This window comes from Uranotaenia lowii, chromosome 3 (genome assembly GCF_029784155.1).
Source record: "Uranotaenia lowii strain MFRU-FL chromosome 3, ASM2978415v1, whole genome shotgun sequence".
Lineage (NCBI taxonomy): Eukaryota > Metazoa > Arthropoda > Insecta > Diptera > Culicidae > Uranotaenia > Uranotaenia lowii.
The window spans coordinates 20,234,216-20,251,111 of record NC_073693.1 but is presented as its reverse complement, the minus strand read 5'-3'; the positions used below and the strand labels follow the sequence as shown (position 1 = coordinate 20,251,111).

Here is a 16,896-nt window from a genome sequence, read left to right as displayed (position 1 = left end):
TAATTTTTGTAAATTTTTCTTTTTAGTATTACGAGCGTTTCGTCATTTTTATTTTTTTTCCTATTTTTGCCATTTGTCATTTTAGTTTTTTTTCTTTCAATTCATCATATTTAGAATTTTTTAAATTTTTGTTCATTTGCACTGTTGTCGTGCATTATTTGCCTTTTTATCACTTCTGTGTTTTTGTTTTATAAATTTAGTCATTTTAATCATTTTTGATTTTTTTTGTTATTTTTGTCATATTTGTCATTTTCATCATAGCTGTTATATTTGTCATTTTTGTGTAATGGTTTTTTTCTTGAAATTTCTGTCAATTTCGTCGGTTTTGTCCTTTTTTATATTTTTTTTCATATTTTTCATTACTAAAATTTCTGTATTTTTTTACTTTTGACATTTTTGCGCCTATTATTTCTTTTTTCCCATTTTTTCCCATTCTGTAAAGTTTGTAATTTTCATTATTTTAGTTATTCTTAAGTCGATAACCCACTGAGGATGCTAGCAAGTAGCTAGTGAAATACTAGTATTTGGGTCTTTCAAATACTGTAGCTGAATTCAAAGGAATCTTCGACTACTTTGAAATAATAGTTTCATTCAGCTAAGAGGTTCTTCAAACCTTTGATTATTAGTTATTCTTGTTATTATTGCCATTTTTATGACAATTTTTTGTCTTTTCAGTAATATTAGAGATATGTAAAAACTGTCTATATCATAAATGAAAAAAAAAAAAAAAACAAAACATTTTCTTTCGTTATTGTAGTAAAACACATAGCTTGTTAGTGTAACATTTATTTCTCCACAGTTGCAAAGAATCCAGCATCGTTTATGTTTTCTGTTATTTCCCTTTTCCAAATCTCACTCTCTCTGTCACTTCGCATTCCTCCCTTCAAATGCTACAGTGTTTGTTATCTCTTTTTTAAAATCAACACCACAACGCAATATGGATAGTATTTTTTTTAAATGTATTTAAAGTAGTATCAAGGCAGTTCCAAATTGTCACTATATTTCTAGGCAAAAGACTTTTTCACTTGGGTTGGTTGTTACCACATACTTTAAGGGTAGTTGATAGAAGAGGAGTTGATTTATGTAGTTGCTTTTGTTTTTTTGGTGGAATGCTGTTTGCGTATTTTTTTTCTTTTGTTGTAATTTTTGAAATCATAATACAATAAATAAGATTGTTGCATTTGTAACGACTTAGAATATAATATAAGTAAGTAGATCTATGTAAAAAAAGCTTGAGTTTCATCAGTGCTCGTCCAGGGGTACGTGTTTCGTAACGAATAGTTTCCGAGTTTACAACTTGTACGCCTGACGAACCATCAGATCGAAGTACGCATCCGAATCGATCGAAGCGCTCAGACCGCAGTAGTAGTTCAGGAACTCCTCCTTGGTCACGGTTCCATCGGGATTGCCGTTCTCTTCGAAGTTGGCCAAAAACTTGCGCAAGATCGTGTCCTCAGTTTCCTCGCCGCTGATGTACAATGGGTGGTTCTTGACCGAGTAGACGTTCCTGTAAAACGTTGAAAAGGAATTGTTTATATGAGATTGCACTTTTGAGGAGTAAGGTTGCTTACTTCAGATCTTCTACGGTGATCGTTCCATCACCGGTTTTGTCCAACTTAGCGAACGCTTGACTCACGATGTTCTTCCGAGACTCAGACATGTTCGGCCGAATTGCGATCAGAAACTCGGTCATGTTGATCGAACCACTGCCATCGGTGTCGAACCTTGAAATAAGGAAAAAAATTCAAATTTTCTGACAAAATTAACCTCACTAGTAAACCTCCTACTTGTTAAACATCTCCGTGGCTTCCTCGTTGGTGATGTCCAGGCCGGTGTCGTGCAGTCCCTTGATGAACTCCTCCAGCGAGAGGGCCTTGCTGCCGTCGTCGTCCATCCGGCGGAAGCACCGACCGAGGCCGAGGATCCCGGAAGCCCCGCGAGCCAGACACATGTGCCGCAGCTTCTCGATCGAGTCGGTTAGCGAGCCAGAGGACAGAGCCCGTCGGCTGCGGTTGATCATTTCAGATTCTTGACGCGACATTGCACTGACGGGACGATGTGCCATCTGGAACGAGGAGGAAAATTTGGTATGATGAATAACTTCTTGATAACACACAACTGACAGCAATAATATAGAACACTGGCAAAATTTGTAAGAACTCCAACAGGGCGATAGCACTGAGATTTCAAGTGCTATCCTAGAACAGATGTTGGTGCAAAAGTTTACAAACAGCATATTAAGCCTTCCTGAGCATTATATACTGATTTGTCCGTCTGAGATTTGAGAATGTAGAACCATTTTTTTAATTTCAACTCTAAATAATACAAAAATTACTTAAATTTTTCGTACAGTCTATCTGAACAAAAAAAAAATGATTCAACCTTCCAAATCCCTAATTTTTATTCTCTCTAAAAAATCCACAGAAGCAAACAAATTTACTGGTTAAGAAGCATATCTCGGTTGTGCCATTTGAACCTGTTCCCCAAAACCTGTCATCATTTTGGAATATTAGATTAAAAATTTGTAAAAAATAACATATTTTTCTGATTTTATGCCAATTTTTGTAACCCTTGTCAAAAGCCGGGGTTAGGCACTAGAGGGTTAATTCGGAAACTTGTCGTTGAAAATTTAGTCCAGTAAAAAGAGTAATAGAGCTTTTTTCACTTTAAGTTGAATTTTATGATATTTTCCAGACCGTGTTAGGGGTTTTTGCGAGTTAAATAAAAAAAAATTGTTTTTTAACAGTTTGAAAAAAGTTTTCAGTCAAAATTTTTGACAAGTTTCTCCATTATTTCCATCAGATTTTGTAATCATTTTCAAGCATTGTTTAGGTGTTTTGGCTGGTTGTTTCACTTTTCCTGTAGAATCTCGTAATCATTTTTTTTAAACAAATCATCAAAAGTGCTGCACTTCCCTTTCAAAAAAAAAAAAAACTGGCAAGATGATTTGGTTAAAGACTAAAGTAATTCTTTGAGGTGACGAATGAGTTGAGATTTGAAAGAGCTATGGTTGTTAGTGCTTTTAAAGACTTCTGGAAGACTGTTGTAGGATAATGGTCTAATAGAAGAGATCGAATATCTGAGCTAAACAATAAATTACGGTTATTATCTATGGAGTTCAAATTTTCGAACACGTATATTAATGTTTGAAAGCTGAACAATTTAGATAAAGGCAAAACATTATGAGATGTATTTGAATAAAGTAAGGAAGTTAAATAGAGGAAAGCAAAGTAAAATTTCATAAGAACATGACGTGGCACAAAATTCCCAACTCTTCCAAAGAATGCCACTCAAGGACGATGTTTTTTGATTATGTTGTTTATATGAAGATTTCGTCCAGTGTCAACCCCATGTATTTAAAGTTTTCAACTTTTTCAATTGTAGAATTTGCGATAAAAGGTGACTATTGCTGGTGATAACTCTTCTGGACAAGCGAAAAATCATGTACTTAGTTTTTGATAAGTTTAAAGTTAGAAGGTTACTATTGAAATATTTGTGAAGAATCTCTAAGTCTTTTGCTATTTGTTTTATTATTATCTTTGGCAATTTTCAGGATAAAACAAAGCAGTGTCATCCGCAAACAATCTGGGGATGCCGTTGAAAGGTAGATTGCTCAAATCGTTAATGTATAGTAAGAATAACAATGGCCCAATATTACAGCCTTGTGGTACACCCACATCAAGGGGTTCCAAGGAATTTTCTGTTTGGTCGATAGAAATGAATTGTTTCCGACATGTAAGGTAGCTTTTTATAATGGTATTAGCAACACCTCTTATACCATACCGATCAATTTTTTTGAGGTGGATTTCGTGATCTAAAGAACCGAAGGCTGTTTTTCAAGTCTAGAAACAATCCTCCAAAGATTTTTTTCGTGTCTATATTTTCTATGACAGAATCAATCAGTTCACACATAGCTATCAGTGTACTGCAGCCGGCTTTGAAGCCGTATTGCAGGTTGTATAATGAATTGGTTTAGTCTGCTTATTAGAAGTTTTTCAAACACTTTACGAAATACGCTTAGCGTTGAAATTAGACGATAATTGTTGATACATGTGGCATCACCTGATTTAAATACGGGAACAACTTTTGTGATTTTTAAAACTTCTGGATAAATTCCCGTTTCCAAAATATGATTGAAACACTCAGAAGGTATTCTTGAAAATTCCAAACAATTAAATTTCAGTAGGCTGGTAGGTATTTATCAGAACCACTACTTTTTTTCTGTTTTTTTAGGATTGGATTATGAGAACAACTTAGATCTTTTACAACCTTCTTCGTGTCACTTCTCAAGTCCTCACTCTTCAATTACTTATTCGAATCATTTCCTGCCATTTTATAATAAAAATTTTGAATTTTGACTGTTTTTTCAAAAAAATTATATCGAAACTCTAAAGTCTAGAAGTTTTCAGGTACCCAGTTCAGCTTGCTGAAGCCAATGAGAGATAATAACCAAACAGTAGCGCTACCAAGTCCTCCATAGTAGAGTTTAGAGCATTTGAGAAGCTTTTAAAAACAAGCATACATATAATAAAAAGGGAAAAAGCTCGTCGTCTTATTTTTTAATAACTGTTGGGAGAAATATTGCTTACAAGACACAAAGACGGAAAAACATTTAAATTTTTACAAAAACTATCTTAAAATTTGCTAACAGTTCTCACATAAGAGCAGATATTTCAGAAGTACATTTTTATGAGTAGAATACGACACTTGAATAAATCTATAAAAAATACCTGAATAATTTAAAATCTTTTCCTACTACAATAAACATTTCAAATACTCTGTTTTGACAAAATTGACAAAATTGACAAGATTGACAAAATTCACAAAATTGACAAAAAATGCCAAAATAACAAAAATGACAGAAAAAAACATAAGTAGAAAAAAATGACATAATTTACAATGTTGACAATAATGACAAAATTGACAAAATTTAAAAAGTTGAAAAAAAAATTACAAAAATGACATAATGGCGAATTTCACAAAATGACAAAAATAACAAAAAACACAAAAATGGAAAAAATACAAAATTGGCAAAAATTACCAAAGTGACAAAAATGACAAAAATGATAAGACATGACAAAACAAAAATGGAAAAGAATGACAAAATTGACACACTTGAAAAAGTTGACAAAATTGACAAAAATGACAAAATTGAAAATATTGTTATTTCAAAATTCTGAAAAATTGTTATATCTATAGTTAATTTTTTTTTCAATAGATTTTTCTCCTTCACTTGAGATGTTGAATTATTTGAAAAACATGGTTAGGCATCTTTTTTTAAATTGTATTCTTTATTTTTATACCTCTTCTATTTTATAGTTACCATATGCCGTGACACCAAAAAGTGAGATTATAATGTCATAGAATCGATATTATTCAAGATATTCCACAATCCAGTCATTCAAAAATAAAAAAAAAACAATTGTATTCGGGCCCCCTCCCCCTTCATATAAACTTATTGGAAGAAGAGGGGTATCTCAAATAATGATAGAACCGAATTTCTCGTTCTCTAATCCTTTTCCATGTGAAGTTTGGGATAGGAGCCGGAATAACGGAGGGGTTTCAAATTCGCATTCGCATTCGCATGAACAGTCGCCTAAAACTTCGGTTGGCGCTACTCAGCAACTCTCCGTTTTATGAAATTACAGTTTTTTAAAATTGTACCAGCTTATCTTTTGAGATGATGTTACACTTTCTAACCTGTAGTTTCAATAGAAACTGAAGTCTTTCAGTTCGTTGCCTTAGATTATTTAATCTCTTAAACTGAAAAACCAGTCCCCACAGAATGTTGAAGGTGCCCTGGCCGAACCCTGCGGACTGTGTGGGGAAAAGGGGAAGGAATGTTAGTCGCTTAAGTGACTCACGTTTATTTGACAAGTAGATGCAGAGATCTCTACGATCCACCCATAAACGTGGGGAGGTTTGTAACAGGTAATTGGGAAAGGTAAACCCTGGGAGATGCTTGGCCAGCATTGCGGGTGATGATTTCGTCCTACACCTCCTATTCTCCTAAAGTTTCCTACTGAAACATCTAGCTCTACCATTGAGGCTGATAAACAAAAATTTTGAAAAATTTTAAATTTGACGTAATTTTAGTCAAATGCATTGATATTTTAATGTTATATACCTACCGAAATATTTTAAATAAACATGAAACTAAAACGATCCCATCAAAATTGCTGGGCCTGCTAGAAAATTCGCAATATTTATGTTAAAGTTTACTATAAACCCCTTACTATTTTCCCTAATAAATGTTTGTACTATAAATTTACAAAACAAGCATCTAACGTTGATTGATCAAATTTTTGAAATTGACACATCATATTCTTGAAAATGTACTTTAGCAAGTTGGGGTATTATTAGATATTTTTTTAAAGACCTTTGCTAACTATTTGAAAATTAATAGTACAATATTCTAACTAGCCTCAATATTTCCATTAATCATCAATATCAAAAGAATCCAAAATGGTCGTACTACACTTAGTACGATCGGTTTTTCCTGCTACGCTTCCGGCCGAGGACTGTTATCTTATTCGATTTTTCAAAGTTTAACTATAAATTCGATTGTAGGTCAATTCACGCACTGCCTGGCCTCACTGTTTTTGACATTTCCCGATACCTGTTTTGATTCCTTATTTTCCAATTCTACACGCTGAGAAAGCAAAGCAAATGTTTGGGTCCTCATTCAATTCTCATTCACAGGTTTTTAGCAAAAGTTCTCAGCTCAATTTTGGGATATAAAAGTTAAACAGAAAATTAGATGTTTTAAGTACCAAATGATGAAAAATCAATCATTTTGTTTGTTAATCCAGCTGGAATACACACTAACTGGACACTCAATTTCGATTTTTGGCGCTGCTCGAAAATTAACGAGAATGTCGATACCAGTAAAATTTTCATGCTCGAATGCTGCCGCGCAATGTCGACGATAGGAGGCTTCTAGCCATAAACTGAGAGTAAAGGAGGGGTTTCAAATAATCACATAACCATTTCTCGTATCATATGCTCTCCCACTCCCATGCCAAATTTGATTCCATTTGCTTCTCAAGCCTGCTTAGTTCTCAAGCCAAAATGGTGTAAAGAAGTCCCTTTCATGTCTCTAAACTGGAAGTAGGAAGTGGTACCAAATATCGATAGAAACCTATTTTGTTCTCAAATACCCTTCCATGCCAAATTTGGTTCCAGGTTTGGGAGCCTCTCTCTTCTTTTCCTATCTTTCCTAAGGAAGTAGAAAGGGGTCTCAAATAATCAGAAATATTTCTCGTATTCCAATTGCTTGAAAAGATTTCAAATTATGTAAAAAATTATACAGAAACCCCCCCTCTCTCCCTATCTCCCCACTGGAAGAGGAGAGGGATACCAAAGATTCAGGGAAATTTTTAATGTACCCTAATACCTAATCTCATGCCAAATTAAGTTCCATTTGCTCGATTTGTTCTCCAGTTATTTTAAAAAGTTGTAAAAGGGGACACCTCTTCCCCTCCTAATTCCTTTTTTGAAAGAGGGTGGGTTCTCAAATACTCATAAAAATGATTCTCGTTTCCAAATATCCTCCCGTGCCAAATTTGGTTCCATTTGTTAGATTAGTTCTCCAGTGATGTAAAATATTGTATGTGAGCCACCTTCCCCTCTTTATATTTTCCCAGAGAAGGGTGCCAGCTATTCATTGGAACATTTTTAGAATCCTAATACCATCTCATGCCTAATTTGGTTCCATTTGCTTGAATAGTTTTTGAGTTATATAAAAAAATGTATGAAAGGCGTCGTTTTGAGTTATATAAAAATTGTATGAAAGGCCCTCTCCTCCCTTCTCGATTAATAGATAGAATAATATAAGTAATATTTCTCGTACCCAAATGCCCTCCCACGTCAAGTTTGGTACTATTTGCTTGATCGGTTCTAGAGTTATGCAAACATTTGTCATTTGTTTGGGAAGCCTTCTTCCCCCCTTCCTGAGATAGGGAAGGGTTTCAAACTATATTAGGAACCTTCCCCGGCCTCCAATACCCCCACCTGCCAAGTTTCATGCCAATCGGCTCAGTAGTTGCCGAGTCTATAGGGAACAGACAGATATCCACTTTTATATATACAGATTTACCAGTGTATAATGTCAGATTGGATGTGGAAAGGTACTTATTTCGAAATAGTTATGGAGCCCTCTTATCATTTTTAAAACAAGCCGTAGTACATTTACAATCGAAATCATCCTTTCGCAGCAGTTATTCAGTTGCTGTTCCTAAGCTGTTTCGGAAGATTCAATTTGAAGCTCTGCTGACTAATCTGAAATCTGAACTAAGATATTACACAATATCAACATAACGAGTTGGATGGATACGACAAGATACTAGTAGAATCAAGAAATCGATATCGGAAGCTCCCGTCCTTGAACCAAATACCGAGGTCCAGTACGAGTCAAGGCCCTTTCGAATATTAAATACCCCGCTACATATAAGATATCTCAGTTCAGAGAACAGCTGGTCAATTTTACCAACCATATCTTATGAATTATTAAACGTCTATTACCTACCGGCTCTATCGATTCATGGAGCCAACAGCCACTGGGAAGGAAATGGGCACCGCGCCGATACTTTTGATTCAATCTAATTAAAGTAAAAGAAACGGACTGTAAACCCTTTCGTGAGGGTTTCGAATTAGAATTCATAATCATAGATGATATATCTATGATCCGTAATTCAAAATTAGAATTGAAAATTGGAAATTGGAAACATTGTAAAATAACAGAATCAAAATTCCTAAGCCGAATTTAATAAAAAAAATCATTATCAGAAGTAATAAATTGTCATCAACTATGTATGTTGATAAAATATCAAATTTTTAATTGACATATCAAAGAAAAATTATTAGGTACATATTTCAAAACTAAAAAAACAGTTGAAAGAAACAGAGTATGGTATAGAAAATGTAAAAAAACGTGTTAAACAGTATCAATCAAATATACCTAATAAATTTGTTTAAATATTCATCTACAATAACTACGACGTGATAAACTATTCTACCGGAAGCGTCCAATTTTCATTTTCTTGTCGTGATTAATGACACCGGAAATATGCGGTTACCATTTCCGTTGTGCCGAGATTATAAACAGCCGTCAAATCAGACACGTCAAACATCCCGGTAGAAGGAAAAAATATGACAGCAGGCGATCCGTGAAAAACTTGTCATCATGTTACGTGTGAATTTCCAAGCGTCACTCGACCTCTACACGGGCAGGTATGTTTGACAGTCGTATCATTCTATTCGATTTTTTCTGCCTACAGAATCAACTAATTGTTTGATCGTGTATGAGCTTTCAACTGGGAGTAACCTATTGATGATGGTGGTCTCATTAACACTCATATCGTGGCTTTAGGAAATGAATAATGGTTGTCGAACAACCCCACCTTCATTATCGATGGGGTCATCGACATTCGACTTGCATTGTGGTTGATGGTGTGGAAAATGCGCCATGCTGGATGAAGTGAGTGAGGGCTTCAACTCCATCAATATCCTTACTCATTAAAAGTTATATTGGCTAGGTAACTGCCCGTGAGTAGGTATCAAAACCAATCAACAATTTAACTTGCCAGGGAAAGTTTGTTTTCCGTTCAATGCTTGGTCAAAAAGTACTAGGACGGCACCCATTAATTACGTAACGCAGAAAAACGATTTTTACGATCCCCTCCCCCCTCGTATGTCACAAATCGTAACGCTGCGACGTACCTCTCTATAAAAATTACGTAACGCTGATTAATACCCTCCCCCCCCCTTTCTCATATTTTTAAATTTCGATTTTTGAAGGTTAAAACACGAGTTTCAACATAATAGTTTTTTTCATCATTCTTTAAATTACAAACAACAAAATTAACTGAGGTCATATCTGTCCAGATCGCTTCTTAGAACTCAATAATGACTCTCTGTTAACACTTATTGATTATCTCATTTCGAGTTTCTCTGTGCTTGTTTAGCTGATGATCTTCATTTAATTTATTTTACTCAAGGAGCATAACTTGTTATGTAAAATATACTTCACTTAGTAATATTCGTCGGAACTATTAAACTTTGCATGTTAAAATCTGGAGGGTCTAACTCATATACGGTTTCCTAACGGTTATTTGATGCATGATCAACACAGATCTTAAAAAGTCTCTCTCAGGCAACCATGTGGAAGCTCTTTATACAGACTTTAGTAAGGCATTTGATCGCATAGACATACCAATGCTTCTTTTCAAATTACAAAAAATTGGAATAAAATCTAAACTCCTGATATGGCTTGAATCATACCTGACGAATCGCCAACAAATAATAAATTTCAATGGAAAGAAATCGCTCCCTATTCAAGTCACTTCAGGAGTTCCGCAAGGATCTCACTCAGGACCTCTACTTTTCATACTTTATGTAAACGACATTTCCTTTATTCTCAAAAATCTCAAAATGCTCATTTATGCCGACGACATGAAGCTCTATTTGGAAATAAGAAATGAGGAAGACATCAGCATATTCCAGAATGAAATTCACATTTTCTACCTGTGGTGCAAAAAAAGCCTTCTGAAGCTCAATGTAAAAAAATGCAATTTAATATCATTTAGCAGAAAAAGAACAACACCAAACATCACAATTACATTAGGAGATCAGAATGTAGAAAAATGTGAACGAGTTAGGGATTTAGGAATTATCTTAGACTCTAAACTTACTTTCACAGACCATTACAATACTACCATCCATAGGGCAAATAACATGCTGGGCTTTATTAAGCGCTTTTGCTTTAATTTTCAAGACCCATACACAATAAAAACACTATATATTGCCTATGTAAGGTCTTTACTGGAATATTGCAGCGTTGTTTGGTCCCGTTATTCAATTTCACACGAAGAAAGAATAGAATCAGTACAAAAGCAATTTCTACTATATGCCCTTCGTAAATTAGGTTGGACACCATTTCCACTTCCATCATATAAAGCGCGCTGCATGCTCATTGACATACAAACACTAAAAGAACGCCGTGAATATGCAATGGTTTCATTTGTAAACGATATTGTTTCGCAGCGTATTGACTCAAAAGAAATTCTATCAAAATTAAACTTTTATGCACCTTCTCGGCAACTCCGAAATCGAAATTTATTTTTTATCAATCAAAACAATATTTTAATCGAAGAAATCTAAACTCTTAAGGAGAAATTGTAAAGCAGACACTGCTTAAACCTATTCTTAAGGAAATGCACATGTATCAAACTAGTCTACGTTACAGTTGACGAAATAAATAAAATAAAATAAAATAGAAACTTTATGAAAGGAAAAGATACAAACCAGAGAGATCTAAGTAAGCATCGATCGTTCGAAGATGTATTCGACAGTCGCCAGATAAAAAAAAATCTAAATCATAGTTTGAAAGAACGAGAGCTGTTGTTGAGGCTCAGTGAAAATGTTGAAACATTAACTGAGAAGAACTGGAAAGGTGAATGGTGGCAAAGATTGGATTACCTGTGGAACAAGTGTCAAACTGTGGAAGTTTCGAGTTAGCTCAATCTATTTTTTGTATTTTTTTAGTTTTCAACTTTGCAAATTGAACATTATCACTTGAAACCCGAATTCTCTAGAATCATATGAAGTATTTGGCAAGAAACTCCACGCTACATTCCTTCCTCTTGTTCCTGTATCTTTTGCGTTTTACATATCATGGTTGGCCTGGCCAAGGTAGTACCTGCAATGCATGTTCTATGTATCAGATATCTACTATGTTGAAATGAAAAATGAGGAACACAAGTTTATCATTTTCCAGGATGCCTACAAGTTTTGGCCATGTTGGTGTTAGAAGAAGAAGAAGAAGAAGGAGAAGAAGAAGAAGAAAAGGAAAAGATACAAGCCAATTAGAATCGTGTTGAAGCTTACAAATTTGGTTTGCATTCCCTGGAAAAATTGCATGACATCAAAATAGCTAAAAATGAAATTTCTTAACATAACTCAGACTCAGGAGTATACCTAAGTAAATAGTTAATGAACAATTTTATTGAAAAATTAACGCTTTAAAGCGATCTAGCTAAAGACAATCAATTTTACAGGGGATGGATTTGCCGTAGTTTGGCCGGCAACGTTCTTTTTTTTTGAAAACGATTATTCGGAACTCTTAACATAACCTAACTTTGCATGATTATCTAAAAAATTCACCCAGCAATTATAAAATCGCAATAGAAATGATACTTAGCTCATTATTCAGAAACGGTTTCAAATTCCGACACAAAAAGAAAATTTTGTAGTTTAATTTTTTATTATTTTAAAATACTTCAAATTGACATGGAATATAATTTGAAAGGCTTTTCGCTCAACCGTTGGAATTTTTGTGTTTTAATTTATAGTTAAAATGGCGCTTGACTTTGTATAAATTTTTGCCTCGTCACCACCTAAAAAGGTACCGATTTCTCACCCAAGATGACTACGAAAATAGGGCAAGATCTCACAAAGTTCATCCGAAGTGACGATCTTCGTCAAAAGCGACTCTTGGAATCGAGTGACTCGACTATCGTTAAGTCACGCGTGGCACAAAATAAGGGCCATTGTCGCTGGCAACGGCTTCTATGAGCTAACAGTAAAAATGCTCTCTTGCATTCTTTCAGTATGTACGAAAAACGTGTCGAATATCATCCAATTCGTTTAGTTCTTATCACTATAGTCAGAATTCAAAATTAGGTATGGAAACATACATATGTCTATAATATTATGAACGGGTAGAAGATAAGAATAAGATGAAAGATGTTGTAAATGAGCGGATGGGTAATTTTGATTTGAAAAACTTCTCATCACATTTCATCTCTTTGTTTCTCATGCGCCTACTACTTTGCAGTGGTAAGGCTATGGTCATTTAGTATCCGGGCACTTTATTTTGGTGAGATCTACGTTAATAGACCTCGGATATGCAAAACTTTAGTAGCGTTGTGATGGTTATGAAAAGGACTATCTTGCCTATTTTTGATAGATTTTTAAGTTAACGTGTGTTTGAGATATTCACGACGCAAAAAGACATGGTAAAAATAATTTTGCACAAATTTGCTCCTTTTACGCATTTTGCGCCTAAAAAATTCTTCATTGTTGACTTGGAAGCTCATAAACTGTTGATTTTTTCTGATTTTTTTTTCGGACCAAATTGTTAAGAACTATAAGGAGCCACTCTAGGATCCGCACGAAGTTCAAACTAACCATCGGAGTGCAACCCTTGATCTTAAATACGATAAAAAAGGCTATGGTTTTTGGAGAAAACTGAATGCAGACTCCTTAAATAATGCAAAAAATCCATTTCCGGCAGGCAAAAAGTGTTGCCTGACTAGTAGACACCAAGTAAACAACTAATAATGATCAGTTCCAAAGATCGCAATCTGTGCATCCGGTTTTTTTCGCAATATGACAGATGTGTTCTGATGGACAACAAAATTTATGTTAAAACCGGATTTAAGAAATCAAATTCTTCGAGATGCTTACTCATGAAAAGGTTCCAACCAGATTTCAGTTGCTTTTTCCAGGTGAGTTTGTGTAAAATATCATGATTTTGCAAAGGATTTGCTTCTGTGGTAAAAAAAATAAATCAATATATGACTGAAAAAAGTGTGCAAAGATAAAAAAGAGATTTTATGAAAAAGTTAGAGTATTTCTTGAAATCATTGATAAATATTTTTTTTTATATTTTTCTATTAAATTTCATATTAACACCTCCATAGAAAGTTTTTCGATCAAATGAATAGTTTTTAAATTACACACGTTTGTAACTACCCGGATACTAAATGATCATAGCCTTAGAAAGACTCCAATTGAAATAACAAAGCTTTGATATCGAATTTCAGAAATCATACTGTTTTATACCACCCATTCGAATTCTTATCTATATTTTAGAGTAAGTCAATCATTTTTCAATGTTCAATATTTTTAATGTTTTCTTTTGAAAGATTTGCACCGTCCTAGATGATTAAGGCTTTACAGACTTGATAAACGTGGACAACTTAACATTAACATTTAACAACTAGTACCAAGATGGGAATCATACCCTAGCCACTAGTGAAGCAGCGATTACCGTCCCACGACGCTTAGCGCTTACCAACCGAGACTTAAAAAAATTCGAACAGGAATTTGAAATTTTATGAATTGAACAAAACATGGCCCGTGATCTTTTTTGTTGATAGTTGAGATTTTCAAAAAAAAAAAAATGAAAATGGATGTTTTGGCAGTATTTTCAAAAGTATTTTCAAATCGTATCCTACTTGTTTCTAGTTAAAAAGAGATTTTCTGGCACTCAAAGTAATTATCCAATCCGGCAAGTCTCGTTTCATTAATGTATAAAGGGTGATACGATCAAAATTTGGTCAATATCAACTATCGTATTTCTTTCAATTTTGCATTTAAAAAATCTGAACACCCCTGAACACAACTGAAGTTGTGTGTATGTGTAGAATGTTGCTCCTATTTTGATTTTGGAATTCACTCTTCAGTTGTGAAAATGCCGTCCAAGGAAGAAGAGCAGCGTATCAAAATTTTGCTCGCGCATCGCAAAAATCCGAGCTACTCGCAAGCAAAGCTGGCAAAATCGCTAAAAGTTGCCAAATCATCCGTTACAAATGTAATTAAAGTGTTTGGGGAACGTTTGTCGACAGCCAGGAAGTCTGGATCGGGGGGCAATCGAAAACCGGAAGCCGCTGAGACGACAAAGAGAGTTGCCGGTAGTTTCAAGCGAAACCCTAACTTCTCTTCTCTCCGAGATGCCGCAAATAAGCTGGGTGTATCGTCTACAACCGTGCATCGAGCCAAAAAACGAGCTGGACTATCGACTTACTCTGACTCCAAATCGCGATGATAAACAAAATACGACGGCCAAAGTGCGATCCCGGAGGTTGTACACGACGATGCTGACGAAGTTTGACTGCGTGGTAATGGACGACGAAACCTACGTCAAAGCCGACTACAAGCAGCTTCCGGGACAGGAGTTTTATACGGCAAAAGGAAGGGGAAAGGTAGCAGATATTTTCAAGCACATGAAACTGTCAAAGTTCGTGAAGAAATATCTGGTTTGGCCAGGCATCTGTACCTGTGGCTTGAAAAGCAGCATTTTCATAGCTTCCAGGACTGTCAACCAAGAAATTTACGTAAAAGAGTGTTTGAATAAACGTCTGCTGCCTTTCCTGAAGAAACACGGTTGTTCCGTACTGTTTTGGCCGGATTAGGCATCTTGCCATTACGGTAAAATAGTCATGGAGTGGTCAGCTGCCAACAACGTGTAGGTGGTTCCCAAGGACAAGAACCCTCCCAACACGCCAGAGCTCCGCCCAATTGAGAAATACTGGGCTAATGTCAAGCGGAACCTAAAGAAGACCAAAAAACTGCTAAGCACGAGCAGCAGTTCAAGGCAAACTGGCTTTCTGCGGCGAAGAAGGTGGACAAGGGGGCTGTACAAAATCTGATGGCAGGGGTTAAGCGTAAGGCCCGGCAATTCGGATTTGGAAAAGCGGAAGCCAAACTGAATATTTTTCCTGAATTTTATACAAATTAAACTTGAAAAAGAAATTTAATTTGATTTTTTAAATAAACGATTTCACCGATCTACACGCGTTTTCCCTTGACCAAATTTTGACCGTATCACCCTTTACGACTTATGTTAAAAAACTGATTTTTACATTTTTTTTGAATTTTTCAAAAGATTTTGGAAGACACTTCAACCGTTTTGCGTTAACGAACAACCGTGCGGCTCCTTGGGGAATTTTCAACGTATATGTTATCATCTTTCTTGGAGCATTTGAGAACAATTAGGGTAGGCGAACGAACCTTCAGCAGATTGTCATCGACCCTGTAAGTAGTTCGTTCTTGAAAAGGAAGAAGAAAAACTATGAAAGGACCAAAGAAAAAGGAAAAAGGGCTGAGGGCGATAGTAATTAATGCGAAGCAAATGATGGTGGTGACCTCAATTTTCCATCCATTCCCACCCCAAGGAGAGTGCCGGCAAGATGCCGAACAAGGTTGCGGACCTGCTTCAAGGTGTTGTAGCTCTACGATTGGGAAAAAAAGGAAACCGGGCTGACAGATTGTTAGAGAGAAGGGTGGCCAAAACAGACGATCACAGAGGGTGCCAAAAATCCTTCGAAAAATCTGTGTTTTGGTTAATTCTATTTGTCCGAGTGCGTTTGTGTTTGTACGATTTCTCGGAGTGACCGAAAGAGCCAAGCCAGCCCGGTAGTCATCGATTTCTCCCAGGAGGATTCTGTTTGGTCATCGTTTGGTGTTTTTTAGACAATTGTAGACACGCAATGGGGTCGACTTTAAACTATTACCGATCCGTTTGGAACCCAAAGAAAACATTACCTTTAGCGGAATTCTGTGGTTGAATCTGTGAATCGCACGCATGGTGGTAACTTTTAAAAAGAATGGAGTATCCGTTTTTGCGGCTGTCTGGTGGACGATGTAAAATAGCAATAGCAAATATTCCAACAAATGGAATGAGGTAGACTTTGTTGGAGCACTGGGGGTAGCACTGCGGTATTTTTCACTCAATGATGATGTACAAACTTCACTTGAAATCTTCGGTTGAAGAATTCTGAAACGGTTGCACTTTGTCACAGCTCATAATTCCGAATCGGGTGTTTGTTTCGTTATCCGGTTTGCAATTCAAAACTTCAAGGGTACCCGGGTACTGGAGTTATTTTGTTATTCCCAATCGATACCGCGCGTAACCAACGGAATTCCTTCTACTGCAAAAGTTCAACTCATACTAATTTTCTTCGCGAGAAAGCCCCTCAGCGAAGGTATGAAAGCACAGGGAGTCAGTCGATACACCTGGACAGGCTACGGTCAGAAGAAGGAAGCATGCTCGGAACCACCAACAAAAAAAACAACATGGTGGTGGGTGGAAAGGGTTTCCTTTTTCGAACG

General features: G+C 35.7%; 1 protein-coding gene across 3 annotated transcripts in view; it reads right to left on the bottom strand.

The window, feature by feature from the left end:
• Positions 1-1,091: 1,091 nt before the first annotated feature.
• The window catches only part of LOC129754524 (calcyphosin-like protein), a 53,121-nt gene continuing 37,316 nt past the window's right edge, over positions 1,092-16,896 (bottom strand). For 2 of the 3 annotated variants that reach the window (XM_055750652.1, XM_055750651.1), the window contains exons 2-4: positions 1,788-2,065; positions 1,572-1,724; positions 1,092-1,507 (exon numbers count right to left, since the gene is read on the bottom strand). In XM_055750652.1, the coding sequence (XP_055606627.1) occupies positions 1,291-1,507; positions 1,572-1,724; positions 1,788-2,065 (648 nt within the window). In that variant the 3' untranslated portion in view covers positions 1,092-1,290. Of the gene's footprint in view, positions 1,508-1,571; positions 1,725-1,787; positions 2,066-16,329; positions 16,697-16,896 lie in introns of those variants that run through there. The other variant, XM_055750650.1, reaches the window with a different exon arrangement.